Source organism: Neophocaena asiaeorientalis, unplaced genomic scaffold (genome assembly GCF_003031525.2).
Source record: "Neophocaena asiaeorientalis asiaeorientalis breed wild unplaced genomic scaffold, Neophocaena_asiaeorientalis_V1.1 scaffold129, whole genome shotgun sequence".
Classification (NCBI taxonomy): domain Eukaryota; kingdom Metazoa; phylum Chordata; class Mammalia; order Artiodactyla; family Phocoenidae; genus Neophocaena; species Neophocaena asiaeorientalis.
Window position 1 is genome coordinate 8,760,148 of NW_020172446.1, and position 21,426 is coordinate 8,781,573.

Sequence of the window (21,426 nt, forward strand, 5' to 3'; positions counted from 1 at the left end):
CAGAGCACCCCTGTCCTCTCAGGACGAATGTGAAGTTTGCCTGAGACACTGGGCGAGGACTAGAAACTCAAGACCCATCTGAGGAAGACTGCATTTATTACAGAGTCACCAGATAGGGGACGCCAAGCCCTTCTAGCATCACTGTGTAGTGGCAGGAGAGGTTCTTATGGTTGTATATCTGAAACCTTCCCTGGGCCTGATCCAAGATGGGGACACTGGGTTCCCCCAAGGGGAGTGGCTCCTTGGAGCTATCCCCAAGCTCCCTTGGGGTGGCCAAAAGTATGTTTTCAAGAGGCAGGATCTGGGGCCCAGACCCTAGCAAGGGACAGGACTTGGTGGGGACAGGCAACTCTGGGGGGGGCTAATTGGCCCCTGGGGTTTGGCCTCATTAGCCAGATGAATCCAGGCTGACTTGATTGGCTTCTGACCCTGAAAGGCTTAAGGAGTCATAGGAGGGGCCTTGGCCTCTAGATCCCACAGCCCTGGATAAACATCCCCTGCCAGCATCCCTGCTAAGTGACCACTTACACTCCTTGCTTGTACAACCTCCTGAAGGGGAGAGAATGCCCTGCCGCTGGGCCAGCACGGGTCACTCTTGTACTATTGTAAACATCTCCTTAGTTGTGCTGAAATTCCGAACTCTTCAGAAACTATCCGCACCCCCGTTCATCCCGACTGTGTCTTCTGCTCCTGTGACCCAAACACGGCTCCCCTAGCTGGGATTTGCAGGGAGCAAATGTCCCATAGAGCCTGCTCTTCCCCAGGCTGGGCCCCCTTCCACAGCTTTCCTGCCCAAGTTATTGGGCTCCAGATGTGCCCTCAAAGTGACCTGAGCTGCAGGGAGCAGGACGGGGACGTCCCCTCCTCATTCCATGGTCTCTAGTGTGCGCAGCCTCAGAGGCTGACTACCTTTGGGGGTCCCATTACCCTGGCTCAGGCAGTTTGCAGCCTTTGGTCATGTGACTGGGCTGGGTCACATGACGTAGGCCTTGATCATGTGACCCTAGGGGCTTGAGCGATCCTTGAAGGCACCTGCTATATATCTGATTCATCTTGGTACTTCCAGCCCAGACACAAGTTTGGGCAATAACCAACGGAGGAGGAATTGGCAAGTCATATCAAGTTGGATTTTTAACCCAAATGCAGGATGGTGATTCACTCATCGTGTTTCACATTCGTTCTTTCCTTCCATAAGCATGTCATTTCCTTTTTGCATTTCCTCATTTGCTGTCTGCTCCCAGAGGGCAGGGCATTTCACTTTGTTTTTTCTGTAGTGTTTGCATTCAGCAGAGTCAGGGGTAGTAGCTTGTTGAAAATGTTCTTATCGTAAACACGACACAAGCTTGTAGTGCATTCAATGGATGTATTCATAAATAGTTGTAAACTAAAAGAAATAGGAGTTTGCTAGAGAAAAATTGGAAAATAGAGAAAAGCAGAAAGTTAAAAAAATCACGCATTGTTCCACCATCCAGAGAAACCATTTATAAACATTTTAGTGTGCTTTTCTTCCAATATCAGGCCTCCAACCCATCCTCCACCCCCTCCACCTAGATTGCCGTTTTTGCATAAAGCCAGGGGCTGGGGCACTGTGGAGGAGGGTGGCCTGGAGTCTGGCTGGTGAACAAAGTTGGTGGCTTTTTAATTGTCCTCTGGAGCCCTCAGTGGCTGCCTAGGTCAAGGGTGGGGGGGAGTAAGGAAGCGGGGCTCTGGGCCCCCCAACCTTTTTCAGTCAGAGCCGTCCACTTTCACCTGTTCTGCAAATTGGGTTTCTAAGGAAAATTTCACTGGGCAAAAGATTTCACTGTTTTAAAAAAGCTTTAAAACCATCCAGCGCGGGCCCATTCTTTCCCTTGCTTCACACTGTCCCGTCCGCATCGTGACCCCATTCATGAACCTGCGCTCCTTGAGCCGCTCTGAGAGCTGCGGGTTCCAACCTGTTTGTCTTTCTGCCAGTGTCCTCTCCTCCCCAGATGCCCTAAGCCCTTGGCGCTACCTTGGGCTCCCAGCCCAGTGACCCTACCCAACAAGCAATGAGGTGGGGTTGGCCAGAGATGTCCAAGTGAGCCTATCAGGGCTCTGGGGGACCATTGCTTCCTTTTCTAAGGGTCCCCAAACACTCATTAATTTGCAACAGGTCTTGCCTGGAAATTGACATGAAGCTCTCTAGATAGAATCAACCACTTTGAAAATCCAGGTGACATTTGCCGCCTGCCATTTCTTGGTTCCTCTTCCTTCCTCTGGCATCCCTCAAAGCAACTCACCCATCATGCCTGCAGGTCCCGTTAGGGTCTAAGAGTCTAATTCTGCTGGGTATGGAGGCTTGAGCTCACACAGCGTGCTTGGACTCATGGAATCTCCAACTGCCTGACTCCTAAGAGGGAATGAGGTCTGACCCCCTCATTTTGCGGTCGTGGGGAGGGTGCCCGAGGTCACCCTCTGACCAGGGTACTCATTTCCCATCCCAGGACTCTGTCCATGCCTGTCTCCCGTGTGTGTGTCCTTCTCCATGCAGGTCTACCTGGGGGATTGGGGCCGTGATCTGAGCCTCCTGCTTGCAGCTGAATGAAGCTCTAGATCTTCCCAGACACTTCTAGGTATATGCCTTGCATCTCACATCAGAGCAAGATAGCCAAGCCGTTGGGCTTATGCCAACACACACGTGTGTGTGTGTTTTCCCATGCGTGTGCTTCCGTGTGCTCTAAGGGATTAGATACTTTTGCAGATAGGTCTCAGGACGTGCCATGTGGCCTCAAGCTGGGCCCAGCTCTGCTCAGTTGACCCCAGGAGTGACTAAGAGAGGTGGGGCGACTGCCAGGGCTGGTAGAATGGCGGGTAAGATTGAGGGGTCAGCTTTAGCCCGGGGGCACCCCAAGCACCCACTCCTTGTGGGTCCCAGTGGCGGGTGGCAAGGGAGATGGAGTCTTTGGGCGAACTGGCTGATGCTTTGTTTAGGGTGCTGAGTGCGTGGGTGACGACCTTGGCTTGTGTCTTGAGAGGAGTGTAGCACATCGGTCATTAGAAGGGATGGTCATGATTTGTGCCTTTCCAAGGATGTGATTAAGCAAAAATAGCCTCTATTCTTCAGGTGGCAGGAAGCGCCACGGTGAGCTGGGAGGGGGGGCACTGGTCCTGGTGCTAGGGCTGGCAGGGGTGCTGGGAGCAGGCATTGCAGTAGCTGGCCTGCCTCAGAGCTTGTCACAAAAACATTGTCACAAAAACAGTTGTGGGCTCACCCCGCCCCAGATCTGGGCACGGCCGGGACCCAGCCTGAATAGCGCCACGCAAACAGAAATGAACAGGAAGTGGGAAGAAACAGGCAGCCTGATAATGAGGTCCTGGGGCCCCTGGAATGTGGCTCCCCACCACCCAGGAACCCCTGCCAGCAGCTCTTGTCACCAGAGGCTCTGGGGAAGCCTCTAGGGGCAGAGTGATAAGGCCCTGGCCAGGATGCTCTAGAATTCCCAGAGGTTCCCTGATACCACTTTCCCTGGGGACTTTCAAGAAATGTGCCTCCTGGTGGATGACGCTCCCCTGATCCCAATTTCCCCTGGGGGTTTGACAGCATAGAGATGTCTCGTAGGTCATGTGTACCCTGGGATCTTCACTTGCAGTAAGTTTTCACAAAAATGTCATGCGAGGTCCTGACCACTGGCACCCTGTGAGATAACCGTCTCTGCCTGAGTAGATCTGAGGAAGCTTTCCAGAGGTGGTGACGATTGAGCAGGTTCGTAGGTTAGGTAGGAGTTTGTTGGTCTGCAGAGGGAGGAAGGGCTTCCCAGGCAGAGGGCTCAGCATGAGCAAAGGCGTGGAAGAGTGGAAGAGTTGTGTCTTGTGGGTGAGTCAGAGCCAGTGGCCTCAGTCATTGTGGTGGGAATGTCTGGTTCTTAGAAGAGCAGAACCCTTGTGGGCAAGGTACTGGCAGGTGGGTTCTAGGCTGCCTTTCTGTTGGTCTACAGAGACCTCTTCTAAGACTGAAGATGGGGAAACCCTGGTCCTATTAGTCAGCTCTCAAGGGGCCAGAATCCAGATCTGGCAGGCGAGGTCTCCCCACCTCCATCTTCCAGAGCAAAGCATTTCTGGCTTTTGTGCATTAAAAGGAAGCAAGTCTCCATCTTCAAACAGCATGGGAGGCCAGACTCTTCCCCTTGGCTAGGGAAGGGGTGAGGGATGCTGAGGACAACCCTGCTGGTCTCCTATCTCCACTGAGCCAGGAACTGCCTCAGCGTCATTTGTGGCCGGGACGCAGCACAGATTTGATGCCCAGGGCATCACATGGGCCCCAAGGGAGCTGGCCACAGGAAGATCAGGGATGCGGGTGCTCTCAGTCTGTGTAATCAGTGAGGGTGCAGGTTGCAGTCCCCACATACTGGAGGACATGGTACCCAGGGGATGGCAGGACCCTCATGTCTTCCCTGCAACTTATTTATAGCCTTGCTGTGGTAATTTGTGGCAATCACAGCGTTTAATTCTGTAATCACACTGCAAGCAGGCATCCAGCCCAGTGAGGCTGGGGAGGCTGCCAGGGCTTAGGGAGGGACTTGGGGGCAGGGCAGGAGTGTGGAGGTGGTGATGTCCGCATCAGCCTCCAGCCCCATTGTGTCAGCTGTGGCCCTGGCCCTGTGCTCCCCGATGCACCCTGGATAATAGTAATAATAATAATAAACTACTAACACTTCTATAGCACTTACCATGTTCTAGGCCCTGTCCTACGCACTTTGTATATATGGGCTCATTTATCCTCATCACCACTCTGTGAGGTAGCTACTATTATTATGCCCATGTTCCAGATGAGGAAACTGAGACACAGGGCACACAGCTGGTAAGAGCCTAGATTTGTACTCAGGCATTCTGGCTCCAAAGTCCATGGTCCCAACTAGGTTTCTCCCGGCCCCAGAAGTGAGGGGTCTCCCAGGCTGCCCGCCCATATCCTCAGCTCTGCCCAGCTCTTGGTTCCCTCTGGTCCAGCTGCCCCAGGGCTGCACACACCGCGAAGTATGGTTACTTCGTCCTGGGGAAGCGACACTCAGCTTCCCTCCTGGACACTCTCGGGGTTTCCTACTAGCAAACTTTCACGTGCGGTGGGAAGAAGTCTCGGGGGCTTTAGTCTTCAGGATGTCACATCAATCTGTGCTCCTGTTTTTTCTCCTGCAGAATGGGGATTGTCGTGTCTGCCTCACTGGAAAGCCGTGGAGATCAGGGGGATGGGAGGGGAGCCACTTTGTCAAGCATCGTCTTCTGCTGAGTGTGGGGCAGCTCACTCAGTCTTTAATTAGTTGTGCGGTTTGGGGCAAGTGACCTTGGTTGTTCGAGCCTCAGTTTTCTCATCTATAAAATGGGGCTAATAATAAGAGGACCACAGCTCAGAGGATAACTGTGGGGACTAGATGAGATGGTACCTGTAAAGCTCATTGTGCCTGGGACGTAATAAGTGCTCAACAAAACTGAGCCATTTACTGGTGTCTTTTAGCATAATCCTGTCCTGAAGGCAGGGCCCAGACCTCTTCTAGCCAAGCCCAGGGCAAGGTCTACAGGATGTTCCAATGAAGGCAGAAGAGTCTGAGCCACTGAAGGAGTCTCAGTAAGTGCAGGGCAGAGTCCGGCCTCAAAACAAGTTTTTTCTCGTCCTCCTCCAAGCCAAACCTCTCCATCATTTGGGAAACGATTTCCTGTCTGTGTGGGCAGCAGCTCCGAGCTCATAAAGCAGTTACCCTTAGACCAGGGTTGTGTCTGTGAGGACAGAATATTTCAGAAATGCACTTGCTGACTGAGAAAAGCTTCTCTCTTGGAATTCTTTGCACGCTCCCTCCCCTGGGGCCAGTAGTGGCTGAGAAGATGTTGACTTAGAAACAAGTTGGCCAGGGCTCTCGCCCACGCCTACTGCAGGGTTGCCTGTAAAGCCCCTGGGAAGGCCCCTCCCCAGATGTGACTCCTAGTGGGTGCTGCAGGCTCGTGGCAGGGGGTGGGGGCAGAGTGGGAAGGAGAAAGGGCCATCCTGTCTAGAACCAGATGCTTTAGAGATGAACCGCTTGAAGGCAGACAAGTGGCTGGTTCACAGTCTAGCTTTGTGGTTCAGCCACACAGAGAAAATAGTATCCTTCTCATGGGGAGAAAGGAGAGGTGGTGAGGATTCCTCAGTGTAGCCGGCATCACCGGGTGGGCCATGAGGGGGCCGTTGGATGTCTTGGAGGCGCCTCTCCACCGGAGAGTCCAGTGCCGTGACATTCAGAAATGCGGGTGTTAGATCAGATAAACTGTTCTGTAAGGAGACAGATAGTCCATAGTTTCGGCTTTGCCAGCTGTAAGAACTCTGTGGCAATTACTTAACTCTGCTGCTGTGGCACAAAAGCAGCCATAGACAATACATAAATGAAAATGTCGGTTGTGTCCCAATAAAACTTTATTTACAAAAACAGACAGCGGGCCAGATTTGGTCCTCGGCTGTAGTTTACATGTTAGAGGAATGAGAACTCAGCCAGGGCTGGAATCTGAGGAGCGCTTCCTGGAGGAGGACATGGCAGCCGAGAGAAGCAAGAAAAGCATTCCTGGCAGTGGCTGGCTTCACCCCAAATCTCTGTGTGATGGTGAGTGTGCTCCTGGGTGCTGGCCTTGCCTCTCAGAGGATCCACCTTCCCTGGACCGGCCTCCCATGATTTAAGGCCTTGCTGTCACTCCGAGCGCTTCAAACAGACCTTTAAAAAATACTTTACCCAGCTCTTCTAGTTGTTTTCAGAGGGATGCTTGGCCCAAGTTTCCCTCCGTAACTGGTAGTCACCAGATGGCATTTGTCCTGTTGCTCTCGCATTCCTGGTGAGGAAGAGAAGAATAGTTCCTTTCTGGGACACCCCTCCTGGCCTCAGGGACAGACAGCATCCATCATGGCCTCACACTGCTGGCCTCCCTTTCTTTTTCTTCCTTTTTTTTTTTTTTTAAAATAGATTTATTTATTTTTGGCTGCGTTGGGTCTTCGTTGCTGTGCACGGGCTTTCTCTAGTTGCGGTGAGCAGGGGCTACTCTTTGTTGCGGTGCGCGGGCTTCTCATTGCGGTGGCTTCTCTTGTTGCGGAGCACGGGCTCTAGGTGCGCGGGCTTCAGTAGTTGTGGCGCACGGGCTTCAGTAGATGTGGCTCGTGGGCTCTAGAGCGCAGGCTCAGTAGTTGTGGCGCACGGGCTTTGTTGCTCTATGACATGTGGGACCTTCCCGGACCAGGGCTCGAACCCATGTTGCCTGCATTGGCAAGCAGATTCTTGACCACTGTGCCACCAGGAAAGTCCCCAGCCTCCCTTTCTTCAGGAGGAGAAAGGTTTCAGGTTGTGTATCTGTTGGCGGCAGGGGCTGGGCAGCGTGACCCTCCCGAGCTGGGGACGCTGTCATTCCAGCTCACCTGGGAGCCCAGGCCGTATGCCAGCTGGGCCCAGGAAACATCCAGTCACCGTGAGGGAGGCCTGGAGATGCTGAGTCCGCTGTCCACCCCACAGGAGAACTGTACCGGGTTTCCTTGAGAAGACAGAGGTTTCCAGCCCAGGGAAGCATTGAGATCCACGAAGACAATGAGGTGGGTTTCTGAGGGTGTCTGGGCCACCTCTGTGGTCAGGATGTCAGGAAGAGCCCCGAGCTGGTAGACAGGCCACCCAGTTTTCACTCAGCTCTTCATTTGACTTGCTGTGTGACGTCGTGCTGGTCCCTGTCCCTCTCTGGGCTTCTGGGTCCCGCATGAACAAAAAGGGTCTCTTGGGACTCTTCCCACCCTGACGCGGAGGGGCTTGCCCTCCTGGCAGCCTGTGCCCCTCATTCTGAATGCACAGGAGGTGCCGTCAGAGTCCCCCTGTGTGTGTGTGATCCTCTGTGTGCCCCTGCCCCCACCTCCCCATTGCCTGTCTCTCTCTATCCTGACCAATGTCCCTCTTAGGAAGGCTGCCCGCAGCGCTCCTGCAAGACGCACGTCCTCCTGCTGGTGCTGCACGGGGGGAGCATCCTGGACACGGGCTCGGGGGACCCGTCCTGCAAGGTGGCCGACATCCACACCTTCAGCTCCGTGCTGGAGAAGGTCACGCGCGCCCACTTCCCCGCAGCCCTGGGCCACATCCTCATCAAGTTCGTCCCCTGTCCGGCCATCTGCTCTGAGGCTTTCTCACTCGTCTCCAAGTGAGTCCCTTTCTGCTTGTTAGGACTGGCTGGAGTTGGTGGGGGGCCGAAGCGGAGGGGCCGCCCCTACCACGTGGGTACGTGGTGGGCAGGTAGGTGCCTGCCTAGGCCTCTCTGGGGTGTCAGGTCCCGATCAACCACGAGCATCACCGGTGGGAGGTGGTCAGCTAGAGTCCAAAGTGATTAACACTTGCGCACCGAATCCTCCTCTGCCTGGGGCTGGGTGGCGCTCAGACCCACTTCCTGTGCTCAGCAGGCCCTGGTCTCGTTGGCCCAGACAAGGAAGCTAAGGCATTGAGAGGTTAAGCAATGTCCCCAGGGTTACGCAGCCCGTGGACCCAGGAGTCAAACCCAGGCAGCCCCACTCTCGAGCCACACAATTAAGAGCCAGTAGAGATGTGTGCTATGATGGAGGGGGCACAGGGCACTGCGGACACTCAGAGAGAGGGCCAGGGAGGCTTCCTGGAGGAGGTGACTTTTGGGTGTGCTTTGAGAGTAGCGTAACCTGTGAAGGGTGCGGGCTCTCCGGTCAGCCTGGATTTGAGTTCCGGCTGTGTAACCTGGGGGAAGTTGTTTAACCTCTCCCTGTGTGTTTCCTTATCTGTAAAATGGGGATGATCATGGTATTAACCACCTCCTAGAGTTTTTGTGAGGATTCTCTGTGCTAGTGCGTGTGAAGCACGTGGCAGGGCGCGGGCATTAGCTGAGACTCACATCGCCATCCTGGTAGGGGAGAAGGCACTGTCCTTGTTGGTGGACAGTGGGCCGGGGCAGGAGAAGAGAACCCTGCTGGCTGGGAATAAGGCTGTGTGATTGCACGGCTTAGTTCTTCACGAACCTGCCCTGGAACCAGTGCGGGACAGATTGTGAAACTGGGGGCCCTCAGAACCTGGGGGACTTTGGGAGATCCTGACCACTTCTCCAGGACCCGGGGGCTCCCTCAGGTGCTCCCCAGATGCCTGCCCTGTTGAACCAACTGAAGGTGGTGCCTGGAGCCAGCTGGGAGCCCTGGCTGCTCAGCAGTGATATAGGCAAACAAGACCCTGAGCGCCTGTGTGGCAAACGGCTGGCTCTCGAGCCTGGAACGGGGGTGAAAGGGAGGCCAGTGGCACCTCAGCCTCGCCCCTCACCCCCTTTCATAGCTCCTGCAGAGGAGCCCCCATCCATGTGGGGTTTGGGGAGGGTGGAGAGGGATCCCCAGTCTGGTGCCAACTCCCCAGGGGGATGGAGTGGGTGCTCTAGATCCGGTGTGGCTCTAAGGAGAGGGGCTCAGTGTCCAGCTGCTTCGGGGGGAACACGGGGAGGGCATGCGGGGGTCTCACTTCTCCCCTCTGAGAGAGAAAGGAAAGTCTCCTCTGCCTTCTAGATTTATCCGTGTTCCCAGGACACGGGCTGGGCAGATCCCAACCAGAGTTGGAAGGAAGGAGATTCGGTCAGGAAGGAGAGTAGCTCCCCAACCTGGTTAATTGCCCAGATCCCGGGTGGGGTGTGATTTTTGTTAAACTGCTAGGCGGTCAGGCCTCCCCCTGGGTCGGCTGAGTCTGGAGGGCAGGAGCCCTAAAATCTGCATCCTGACTTCCTCCAGGCTTTTGCTCTGCAGCGGGTTTGGGAGGCAGAGCTGAAAGAAGGCTCTGTCCATCACTGCCAATAGTCGGAGTTAATTGTGTTCCTTTATCATCAATCTCAGGACTCCCCACCCCTACCCCTTCTCCCCCAGGACATCTGACCTCCAGAGCTGGGTCACCCAGTCTGGGCCTGATCTCCAGGAAGACGAATGGCCCAGCATCCACTGGAGGGGACAGCAGGAGGGAGCCTAGCTCTCCCCCAGGCAGCTCCTTCCCCCGGGCCATCGATCACCCCTAATCACTGCTGGGAAGGAGGTCTTTCTCAGCTAATTAAAATCTCTCCGGCTGCAATTGAGGGCTGTTTCCTCTAATTTGTGTTTCTTTTGGAGATGAGGAATGGCTGTTAGGCCCGCCTGGCACACCATGAGGTCTCTGCCTCCTGTCCAGGGTGCCCTGAGCCCTGTCACCTTCCCCAGATTCTGTCAGGTCCCTGTTGGGCCCTGGGTCGACCTGAGCTTGGACTGTGGGGGAAGGGACGGACAGTCCCTCCCTCTGTTGTCCCTCCCGGCCAGCTGGGTCCGATGCCCCAGGGGACAGAGGTAGGACGGGTGGGGTGCAGGCAGGCACAGGCAGCTGGGAGCTCGTCCCTGTTGGGGCTGAGCTGCCCAGAGAGAGGGAGGCAGGAAGTGAGGGGCCCACACAGCAGCTGAGGATCAATCCACTGGTTGGGGGGGTGCTGTAGGATAGGCTCTCTCAGTCCTTTCTGGGGTCACAGACCTTTCTACAAAGCCCTTGATGGCTCTGATCCTCTCCCCAGAAAGACGGACACGATATCATGCGTGCAGCTGCGTGCCCACCTCCAAGCTGTGGCCAATGCGTGATACCCATGCCTGGCACGCCCTCTCACCTCCCTTCTAGCTTCCCTAAAGCCTTTCTTGAGGCCTAGTTCAAACCTCACCTCCTCCAGGAAGTCTGCCATGATGACATGTCCCCACCCTGATCCACACCAGAGGCTTCCTCCATAACTGGGGTGTCCTTTGAGGCCATACAGAAAAGGGCAGAGAGCACTGCTGTCATGAGAGGCACAGGGCCCACATCATGGCTGGCACGGGATGGACATACAGGGGATTCAGCAGAGGCTTGCCCCTCCCTCCACCCCAACCCCATTGCCTGTGCTTTGTCTCGTCCGGCTCCTGCCTGTGTCCTCCTGAAGAGTCCCCGAGCCGAACGCCCAATTCCTGGCCAGCATGTGCTCTCTTTTGCCCGGCTGGGCTTACCTTGGCCCCCTGTCTGCAGCCTGAATCCCTACAGCCACGATGAGGGCTGTCTCAGCAACAGCCAGGACCACATCCCTCTGGCCGCCCTGCCCCTGTTGGCCATCTCCTCCCCGCAGTACCAGGATGCAGTCGCCACCGTCATCGAGCGAGCCAACCAGGTGTACATGGAGTTCCTCAAATCCCCCGATGGGATTGGCTTCAGTGGGCAGGTACGACAGCCTGCCCTCACCTCCCTGTCCTGGTCCCTGCCTGGAGAGAGGCTGGGGTCTTCCAGAAGGATCTAGACCAGGGTGCCCTGGAGCCCTAGCTTCTGAGATCCAAAGAGGCTTTTGAGATCTTTGGGTTTATCCTCATTTTACAGATAGAAAAACTGAGGCCAACATCTGAGTTCTGATTTTCAGCCCATGCTGATCTGTGGCCCAAGTCTGACCCCTGACTGTAGCCTGCTTCCTGTCCTCAAGCTGACCCTCCCATCCCCCTGTTGGGACCCTCAGTGCCTCCCTGGGACAGGCTCCTTGTTCCCCCGCGGACAGGCGACCCACGCTCTGGCTGGGTGTGGAGCGGGGGTGTGGCAGTGGGCAGGCCTGCAGTCCCGGCTCTGCCTTCTCCAGGTGTGTCTCATCGGGGACTGTGTGGGGGGCCTCCTGGCCTTCGATGCCATCTGCTACAGCGCGGGGCCCTCAGGTGACAGCCCTGGCAGCGGCAGCCGGAAGGGGAGTGTCAGCAGCACGCAGGTGCGGGCCAGGTAGTGGGAATGGGGGAGGGTCTGTCCTTGGGAGCCACAGCCCCGGCCCCAGTGGAACAGGGCCTCTCCTGGGGGAGCAGTGTTAGCTTTTCATGTTTGTGCTGTGACATCCACGTTACAAGGTATCATATCACAGTCCTGCAAGAGTAGTGGGAGATTATTATTACAGGTGAAGAAACGGAAGCCCAGAGAGGGCTCGTGCCGGGTTTGGTCCCTAGACAGCTGTCCAGAGTCCCGTGGGGTTGCCAAGCCCTTTGGACTTGGGGGACAGCCCTGTGCCTGAAATCCCACCGTTACTGTGCTGTGGCTCCCATGCCCCTTTTGGAAGAAGGACTGCCTCTCCCACCGTAGGAGGAAGGGGTTCATTTATGCTGGGGGAGGAGGCGGGGCCCCAGAGTCTCCGGTGACTGGAGTGTCCTCCTGTCCTCTGCTCGGCCCCAAAGGACACCCCAGTTGTGCTGGAGGAGGAATGCAGCCTGGCCAGCAGCAAGCGGCTCAGCAAGAGCAGCATCGATGTCTCCAGCGCGTTGGAGGATGAAGCACCCAAGAGGCCATTGCCCCGGAAGCAGAGCGACTCCTCCACCTATGACTGCGAGGCCATCACCCAGCATCACGCCTTCCTATCGAGGTAACCGCTCCCTGTGCCTGCTGCCTTCCAGCAAAGCGTCCAGGGGGACAGGACCTCGGCCCAGGGTCATCTGGGAGGCCTGTGACTCCCAGGCCCTTGCATCGGGGTGGGGGGGAAGGGACGAGCACTGAAATGCTGGGACCAAGGCCATTCCCCACGGACCCTGCACCAAGACCCAGGACTCTGCACGCTGTGTCCGCCCCACTCCCCAGCTTGCAGAGAGCTGGGGGCAGTCGATCTCACCAAGAGAGTAGATGCTGCCCTGCAGCCTACTTCACTGATGGTCTTAAGAATCGGGTGAAAGAACAGACGTAGGTGTGTTTCGTATTTCTTAGTATTGTGTTCTTGGTATTTCTCACATGGGGCAGCAGAGGCCGAGGAGGTTAGGAACTTTCCAGGGATCACACGGCCAGTTACTGGAGAGCTGGGGGTCAGCATTTTGGTCTCCCAGTGCCCAGCACCCAATACACTCTGATTCAGAGGCCAGCCGGGTCCCTGCATGGAACTGCCCACCCTTTAACTTTCTAGAAGAGGCATGTTAACAGACACTGGCTAAATGAATTATCTGTACAATTATTCAGGATTCAAATGGGTATTGAACATAGATCCAAATGGGAAGGAACGCCTCTTTTCTTCCTCCCTTTCTCCTCGCTTCTCTCCTCCCATCCCCCCTCCTTCTTTTCTACCCGAATGATAAGTAGCGGGAGGCCGTCAGGACATTTGGAAAATGGATCCTCTCACCATTGCCGACCTTGGAGTGTTTCCTTGCAGTATATTTTTTACTTGCTTTGCCTATAGTTTTACTTTAAAAAAACCCTCTTATATTGTGGTCTTTTCCCCATGTAATTAAAATGTCTTGGTAAATATTCTTAAAAATATTTCTTTGAGTGAATGGATGACATCTTACTGAGTCCCAATAACTGTACACTTTGGCTTTTTCCAGTTCTTTGCAATTATAAACAGCACTCCAGAAACAGCTTTGTGCATATATATATATATATAGGGGTTATTTCATTCAGATGGATTATTGGAGGAAGAATTATTAGGTCAAAGGCTCTGCATATTCAAATCATATTTAAAGCCCCTCTGAAAGATTATTCTTTAGAAAAGCAGCTACATTTCAAGTCAGGTTGCAAGGTAGAATCATACCATTTCTGGTTCATCCTTGAAAAATCCTTTAAGAAAGCCCCAAATTTGGAGAGTGACGTGAAGTTGGAGGCTCTCGATAGCTGGTCCAACACAGCCAGCTCTTCCTTCTGGTGTAGGGACAGATGGCTGTTTCTCTGGCAGTTAAGTAGTTGGTGTGTGTTTAGGGACCACGCTGTACATGAAATACGAATTGTTAAACACCAGGGTGGTCATCCTCACTGCAAGATGCTCACACTGCGAGAGGCGGAGGGTGTGTGGGGATTCAGATTCAACTGCCCAGACCCTCGCCCACAGGGCATGGGGGACTGACACACATTATTTCGATGGTTATTTCTAAGATTCCCTTCCTCCTCCAACTTGAGTATTTTAGTAGAATTTGCATTCCGTTAATGGATTCATAGATCATGCGATCCTGCTGGACTTTCTTAAACCCTGAGCAGTACCTAAATGCAGCTGGAAGGTCAGGGAGGTCCCCAGTTTTCTGCCCATTCTCAGCAGCCCACTCTGGGTCTGTGGCTAAACATCCACTTGAAGTCTTTGGGGCAACGGGCACCTGGGAGGGGAACGGCTGGAATTGTGGGTGTCTCGTGTTTTTCTCTTTAAGCTCAGTTTCCTTTGTGGGCTAGAGGGGAGGGAAGACCAAGCTGTTTGCATCTGTGTCTGCGAGTTGCCTGGAACATGAGTTCCCATGAAAGCCCTCATCCTCGCAGGACTGATGTCACCCAGCTGTCTGGCCAGGCCGGGCTTCTCTGCTGGACAGGGCAGGAATTCACAGTGTGGCCATCACAAGACCAGTACGATGGGGCAGACCTGCCAATGCGCGGGGGGCTTAGGTTTTCAGGTGCTCAGTCTGTTTTAGCGAAGAAAGTTTGATTGGATCATGGCCACGCGTGTTTGTTCAGGTAGCGTCTGTGGCTGCCCGCGTGCTACACAGCAGAGTTGAGTTAAGTAGATGTGATGGAGGCCATATGGCCCCCGAAGTCTGAAATATTTACCATCTGGCCCTTTACAGGAAAAGTTGGCTGATTGCTGCCTTACCCAAATGTTGGCCAGGCCTTGGTGTTGGATGCTGAGATGGTCGCCATCTCGTGTCGGTGATCCATCAAGTGGACTCCGGGTCTGAGCCCCGCCCCAGAGACGGAGGGCTGGGCGCTGCACCCCGGACCTCAGGCTGCTCTGCTAAGTGCTCACCCCCGCGCTTGGTCCTCCCCTAACCTGCACTCCCCTGTCTTCCTCCCTCGGCCAGCATCCACTCGAGCGTGCTGAAGGATGAGGCTGAGCCCCCTGTGGCCGGGGGGCCCCAGCTCCCCGAGGTCAGCCTGGGCCGCTTGGATTTTGAGGTGTCCGACTTCTTCCTCTTTGGCTCGCCCCTGGGCCTGGTCCTGGCCATGCGGAGGACGGTACTGCCCGGACTGGATGGTGGGTATGGCGCGGGCTGGGGTCCAAGATGCCTTTGGGTCACTAGGCCACTGTGTGAGGGCCTGGAATTGGGGAGAGCGGGGGCGGGGAGGGCCATGGAGTTGGGGTAGATGAAGAGAGAGGCGAGGAAGAAGAAGGGGTCGGGGGGGAGGAGAGTGGGGCAGTTTCCCTAGATGGGCAAAGGTGAGGCAGCTCCTGGTGGATTTCGCTGTCCCTGTCACATGCTCCAGACTGATCTGTGCCCCCATTGTCCAGCTGTCATGCTGTCAGGGAAGAGAAGCCCTATTGTACCCACCCCCTCCATCCCCAGCGCCCAGGCAGGCCCCCTGCAGCCAGGTTGGTCTTACTGCCCCCTGCAGATGCCCTGCTCACCTCAGTGCTTTTGTTCTCGCAGTCCCTGCAGCCTTCAGTGCCTTCTCCCCATTCCTCTAAAATACACACGGAGGTGATTTGCACCAGCAGATGGCTTAGCAATGACTCTGAGGATATAAGAGGCTGGAGGCACCTCGGAAAACAATGGATCAGGGATTCTCGAATTTCCTTAGCACCAAAGTTTACCAATAACCTGCACTATGGAACAGATAAAAAGTGGCAGGGGGGTGTCTGCTAGAAGTGGGGAGAGGAGGCAGAATCCCACGGCCGTCCTTAACGTTGCTAAGGAAACCTAGGGCTCCCTGGATGCTGGACTGTCCAGTCCTCTAAGAGGGACAGGGAGGCGCGTTGATGAGCTGAAGCCTCAGTGGAGACACCTGCTGGTCAATGGGAGAAGTGTTCTGTCAGCTCTGGCAAACTAAGAAGTCTACTTACTACCGGGCCTGGGAAGTGAGCGGGCCGAAGGAAGGGCTGCTGATCCTGACTGAAAGATCCTAGGTCCGCTTCATAGTTCAGGTGGCAACTAAGTGACAGCTAGAAGAATTTAAAGGAGTTTGACCAGTGGAAATAGTGGAGGGCGTCCTGCTAGGAGGAGGGGCAGCTTGAGCAGAAGCGCAGAGAAAGGAAAGCAGCAAGCCTGGCTGGGGAGTCACCAACGTCCACCATGGCTGTAGTGCTGGGTGCCTACAGCGGTGCTTCTAGGTGGGGCAGGTTGGCAAGGCATTGAAGGCCAAGCTGAACCTGATGGCTTTGATCCTGTCGGTAGCAGGGAGCCATGGCAAGTTCTTGAGCGGAGGAATAGGTTACTCAAAGCTGCAGTCAAGGGAGCCTCCTAGGGCCAAGGGAGCAGGTGCTCAAGGGACTTCCCCCATGTATCCTCCCACTTCCCACCCCCACCCAGGTTTCCAGGTACGTCCTGCCTGCAGTCAGGTCTACAGCTTTTTCCACTGCGCAGACCCCTCTGCTTCCCGGCTTGAACCACTGCTGGAGCCCAAGTTCCACCTGGTGTCGCCCGTCAGCGTGCCCCGCTACCAGAGGTTCCCGCTGGGTGACGGACAGTCCCTCCTCCTTGGTAGGCCCTCAGGAGTATAAGAGTGTGCTGAGCCGGAGGCTGGGCCCCAGCTAGGAGGTGCCCCAGGGCCACCCTCTCTGGTCCAGGCCCTCCAAGCTAGTCAGCTGTTAGAGTGACTAGACTCACCTGAACAAGGACTATGTGCTCTGTGTGGGGGGGACAGGAAGACAGCTGACTCACCTGCCTTCCGAGCAGCCCACCTGTGTGAGCACCTGTTCTGCAGGAGGCATCTTTGGGCTCTGCCCCGTGACCAGCTCCCATGGCCGGGACCAGCATAATACTTGAGTTGTCAGACCTGATTCTAAGTCCGGGGATCCATGCTGAGTGCTATGCCTAGAGCCCAGCCTGGACTCTGGAGGGGCAGGGCATGGAGTGGGTCACCCTGGAGGGCTTCATGGAAGAGAGGGCCTTCAACCAAGGCATCGGACAGGTGGAGAAGAGCTGGAGGATGGGGGTTGGAGAGATCTTCTGGGTGGAGGGAACATCAGGAGCAAGGGCAGGTGGGTTGGGGGGGCGTGGCCTCCAGGGCTTAAGTGGGGTGAGCCAGACATGGACTGGGGTGAGGCCAAGGGGAGGCCTCTACTGGACAGTCAGGGGCTTGGAGATCAGAGCCTTGGCTCCGTACCACAGTTCAGGAAGTTTAGCCAAGCCGGTTCAGAGATTTGGGCCAGATTGGGGGCGGGGGCTGCTGTACACGTGGCTCATTCAGGATTAAAATCCAATTTACCCCCCTTGCCCCCATTTCAATGGAAACTTAATTTCCAAAGTCCTCTTTTGTCAGGAGTTTCCGTAGATAGAAGGGGCTCTAAAACCTTCCCACATCTTAAAATGTCACTCTCTGCTCAGGGCATCCCCCTGCCCCCAGGGGGCGCCCTCGCTCCCAGGCTGGAGGCCCCATTCATTTCCAAGCTCAGCCACAGTCCTCTGTGGCTCAAGGAGGAGTCTGATACAAGAGCACATGGTAATGTGCCACCTGTGACCTCAGCTGGTGCTTTTGGGGCAGTGTCCCAGACGCGCCCTCGGCAGCTCTACTGGGGCTGGATGTCATGGTTGGGACCCTGACTCGTGCCTGCCTAACCCATGGCTTGGAGGAGGTGAAATCTGACTGCATACTACAGTGAGGGGGTCCCTTCAGGCCCTGGGGTAAGAGGTGCGGGCTGCCCGCTGGGCAGGTGAGGGGGCAGGCCGGGCTCAGCCTCCCGCCCAGCACGGGGCTGGCGCACACAGGCAGCTTCATCTGAGGCCCACCACTTGGCCTTGACTGTGAAATTCCCCCTCCAGCTGACGCCCTGCACACCCACAGCTCCCTCTTCCTGGAGAGCAACTCCCGGGGCAGCCCGCCGCTTCTGGAGGCCCCGGCCTCACCCCCTCACGCCCCGAGGTCCCAGCGCCCGGGGCGGAGGATAAGCCAGGGCAGCTCCCACAGTGAGAGCTCGGAGTCCTCGGACAGCCTGGCCCCCGTGGGCACCTCCCACAGTGAGTGAGGGTCTCCCGGGCCCTGCCTGGATTCGCGGGAGAGGGGACCCTCCTCCGGGTGGCCGCTGGCCCACTGCCGGGGCTGCCGAGGGCGGGGGAGGAGGGGACAAGGGAATCCAGACCGAGCTCTGACCTCAGAGAGAACTGTGACCTCTAACCCTGGACAGGGGCCCTGACCTCTGACCGTGGACTGAGCCGTGACCTTGCCAGGCCTCAACTTACTCCCAGCGTTCAGTTTTCCCCCTGGGAGTCCCTGTGACCAACAGCCCTGGGATGAGACTGTGCACGTGTCTGTGGGTCAGGCCCCCATCCTGGGGACCAGTTTGCAGCACGTGCCCTGGGGGAGGGGTGGGTACGCGAGGGGGCTGGGGGGTCGTTGAAGGCGGAGGAGAGCTCATTCTGAGCCGAGCGCTCTGGCCCCAAACTTGTGCCCCGAGTGGCACATCCACCCCTGGATCCGGGCCCCGGGGTCCCACGCTGCCCCTTGGGTCAAAGCCCCGGGCAGGCCGCTCTGACCTTGGCCCCCTCTTGGCCCCGCAGTCACAGCCAAGTGGTGGGGCAGCAAGCGCATTGACTACGCCCTGTACTGCCCCGACGTCCTCACTGCCTTCCCCACCGTGGCCCTGCCCCACCTCTTCCACGCCAGCTACTGGGAGTCCACGGACGTGGTGGCCTTCATCCTGAGACAGGTACTGCCGCCCCTTCTTGGGAGGGCCCGTCCTTCTGGGGGGAAGAGGCTGACCTCGCGGGCCACGCTGGACACTGGGAAGGCACCGAAGCGTGGCGAGTCGGGGGGTGACCTGGACAGACAACGGTTTTCCTAAGGAACGCTTGCTTCTGGCCAATGGTGTGGTACTTTCTAGAAAATTAAATAGACACCACGTAGGAGAATGTACCTATGGTTCAGCTTGGAGACTGGAGTCATCATGCCTGTTCCCCTGTGGGTCTCAAGGTCCTCGTCTCTAAAATAGGTGGAGAGAGAGGCCAGTGACTGAGGGAGAGCCTGGGGGTGGGTAGGGGCTGGCAGGTGAGGGTCAGATCACATGCACCCTCCACAGCCAAGGTCAGAGGGGGATTTTATACTGGGTCCGATGAGAAGTCACTGCAGAGTTTTGAGTAAGGGAGAGATATTGATATTCTAGAAGGAAGTCCTGTGGCTGCTGCTTGGAGGGCAGGAGAGCAAGCGTGGGATCCCAACCTTGAGGTGGCGGCTTGGGCTAGGAAGCTGGTGGCAGAGGTGCCGAGGAGCTGCCGGGTTTGAGGTGTGGTGACAGGACCTGCTGACATTCGGGCTGCGAGGGAAGGGGGGGGCGTCCCATGAATCCTGGTTTCCACTCGATTAACTATGGTGACACCATGCCCTGGGGCTGGGGAAGAGCCGGGCTGGGCAGGAGGAGATACTGAGTCTTGGGTCTGGACCTGGGAAGATGAGACGCCTGTTAGATGTTGGGAGGGAAGGTGAGTGGAGAGTCTGGAGCTTAGCTGGCTTGGAGATAAAAATGTGGAGTCATCAGAGCTTGGATGGCATTTAAAGCCAGCTATGGGTTGCCCTGCTTCTCACACCAATTCCCACGTGTGGGTTTTTTCCCCACACCAGGCAAGTCTCTGACCTCAGCTGGGTGTCCTACAATTTCACTCAGTTTTGACATTATCTACCTAGAGATAGGGTCAGATCTCACAGGTTAAGGGCTCAGCCCTACAACTGCCCGCCCCTCCCCCATCAGATGTCAATCTTCAGGTTGTCACCTGGGTTTCCCTCTCTTTTTTTTTTAAACATCATGAAAAATTTTTTCTTTATTTTTTTTTGGCTGTATCGGGTCTTAGTTGGCGCACATGAGATCTTCATTGAGGCATGTGGGTCCTTTCGTTGCAGCGCATGGGCTTCTCTCTAGTTGTGGCATGCAGGTTTTTCTCTCTCTAGTTGTGGCACGCGGGCTCTCTTGTTGAGGTGTGTGAGCTCAGTAGTTGTGGCGCGTGGGTTTTAGTTGCCCCGCAGCATGTGGGATCTTAGTTCCCTGACCAGGGATTGAACCCACGTCCCCTGCATTGGAAGGTGGATTCTCTACCACTGGACCACCAGGGAAGTCCCTCACCTGGGTTTTCTGACTCACAGGCTATAGAATGGTGGTTCCAAAGATCCTCTCCTTGGATTCAGTTAATTTGCTAGAGTGGCTCACAGAACTCAGTTTATTTACTAGATTACTGGTTAATTATAAAAGGATTTTATAAAAAGGAACAGCCACATGGAAGAGATGCAAAGGGCAGGGTATGGGGAAAGGAGATGGAGCTTCCATGCCCTTTCTGAGGGCACCACTGTCCCCAAATTCCCATGTGTTCACCAACCTGGAAGATCTCCAAAGCCCACCCTTTTGGGGTTTTGTGGAGGCTTCATTACATAGACATGATGGATTAAATCACTGGCCATCTGTGATTGAACTCCAACCTCCAGCCCCTCTCCCCTCTCCCCTCTCCGGAGGTGGTGATGTGGGGCTGGGGCGGGACTGAAAGTTCCAACCCTCTGATCACAAGGTTGGTTCTCCTGGCAACCAGCCCCATCCTTAGATGCGGTTCAAGTCACCTTATTAGCATAACGAAAGACACCTTTGTCCCTCTCACTTAGGAAGTTGCAAGGAGTTGAGGAGCTTTGTGCCAGAAATTGGACAAAGACCAAATATATACTTCTTCTTATAAATCACAACATCACAGATACCGAGGGAGTTACTGTAGACGGAGAAGTTCAGGGAGGAGTCCTGGAGCGGATAGATGGGAGGGGGCCTCTGAGTTGGGCAGGATGGAGGTCACGGGGCCTTGGCAAGAATGGCTTCAGGGGAGACACAGGATCAGAAGCCTGCCTGGAGTGAGGGAGGGGAGAAGGCAGGGGGGAAGTGGAGACAGTGCAGGGCGAGTCTTCTGTGGACTTTTGCTGTCAGGGAGAGCAGGAACATGTCATGGTTGTTGAGAGGGGTCCTAGGGAGAGGCACTATGACGGCATATTTAGATGCTAAGGAGAATGATCCAGTAGTGAGGGACTAGCCATTGATGTAGGGTTGAGAGGGGAGCTGGCTCCATTATGTTCTTGAGGAGGTGGGTGGGGCTGGGTGGGACCAGGGCTCCAGCTGGCCTTCAGTAAGGGTCACCCACCATAATGGGGGAAGGCAGAGAATGGGTACAGACGCAGGTGGCTGCTAGGTTTGGGTGTCGAGAGCAGAGGCTGGTCCAGGCCAGAGCATTTGAGAGACAGTGGTCTGGCCCCAGCTGTCAGGGCAGGTGGGCAGAGTGGTAGGTGCTGGGGGCTCCCGGCCTCCTGAGGGTCCCAGGCTGGGAGGTGGGGAGGCCTGGGGGAGGGCCTGACTGGCCGCAAGCTGGAGGGCCCTGACACCATGGGGAGGAGGGAGAGGGGCCCAGATGGCCTGACCCGGAGTCCTGCTGGGCCGCTGATCAGGTGATGCGCTATGAGAGCGTGAACATCAAGGAGAGCGCTGGCTTGGACCCCGCAGCACTGAGCCCCACCAACCCCCGCGAGAAGTGGCTTCGTAAGAGGACCCAGGTCAAGCTGCGGGTATGTGCTTGTTGGAGGTGCC

At 55.9% G+C, this 21,426-nt stretch overlaps 1 protein-coding gene across 1 annotated transcript in view; it reads left to right on the plus strand.

The window, feature by feature from the left end:
• PITPNM3 (PITPNM family member 3) overlaps positions 1-21,426 on the plus strand; it is an 88,574-nt gene that overhangs the window by 56,542 nt on the left and 10,606 nt on the right. Inside the window, exons 9-18 of the mRNA XM_024736166.1 lie at positions 7,476-7,552; positions 7,907-8,142; positions 11,004-11,193; positions 11,596-11,718; positions 12,173-12,357; positions 14,753-14,925; positions 16,199-16,369; positions 17,651-17,845; positions 18,386-18,534; positions 21,288-21,404. Of these exons, the coding sequence (XP_024591934.1) occupies positions 7,476-7,552; positions 7,907-8,142; positions 11,004-11,193; positions 11,596-11,718; positions 12,173-12,357; positions 14,753-14,925; positions 16,199-16,369; positions 17,651-17,845; positions 18,386-18,534; positions 21,288-21,404 (1,616 nt within the window). The remainder of the gene's footprint in view (positions 1-7,475; positions 7,553-7,906; positions 8,143-11,003; positions 11,194-11,595; positions 11,719-12,172; positions 12,358-14,752; positions 14,926-16,198; positions 16,370-17,650; positions 17,846-18,385; positions 18,535-21,287; positions 21,405-21,426) is intronic.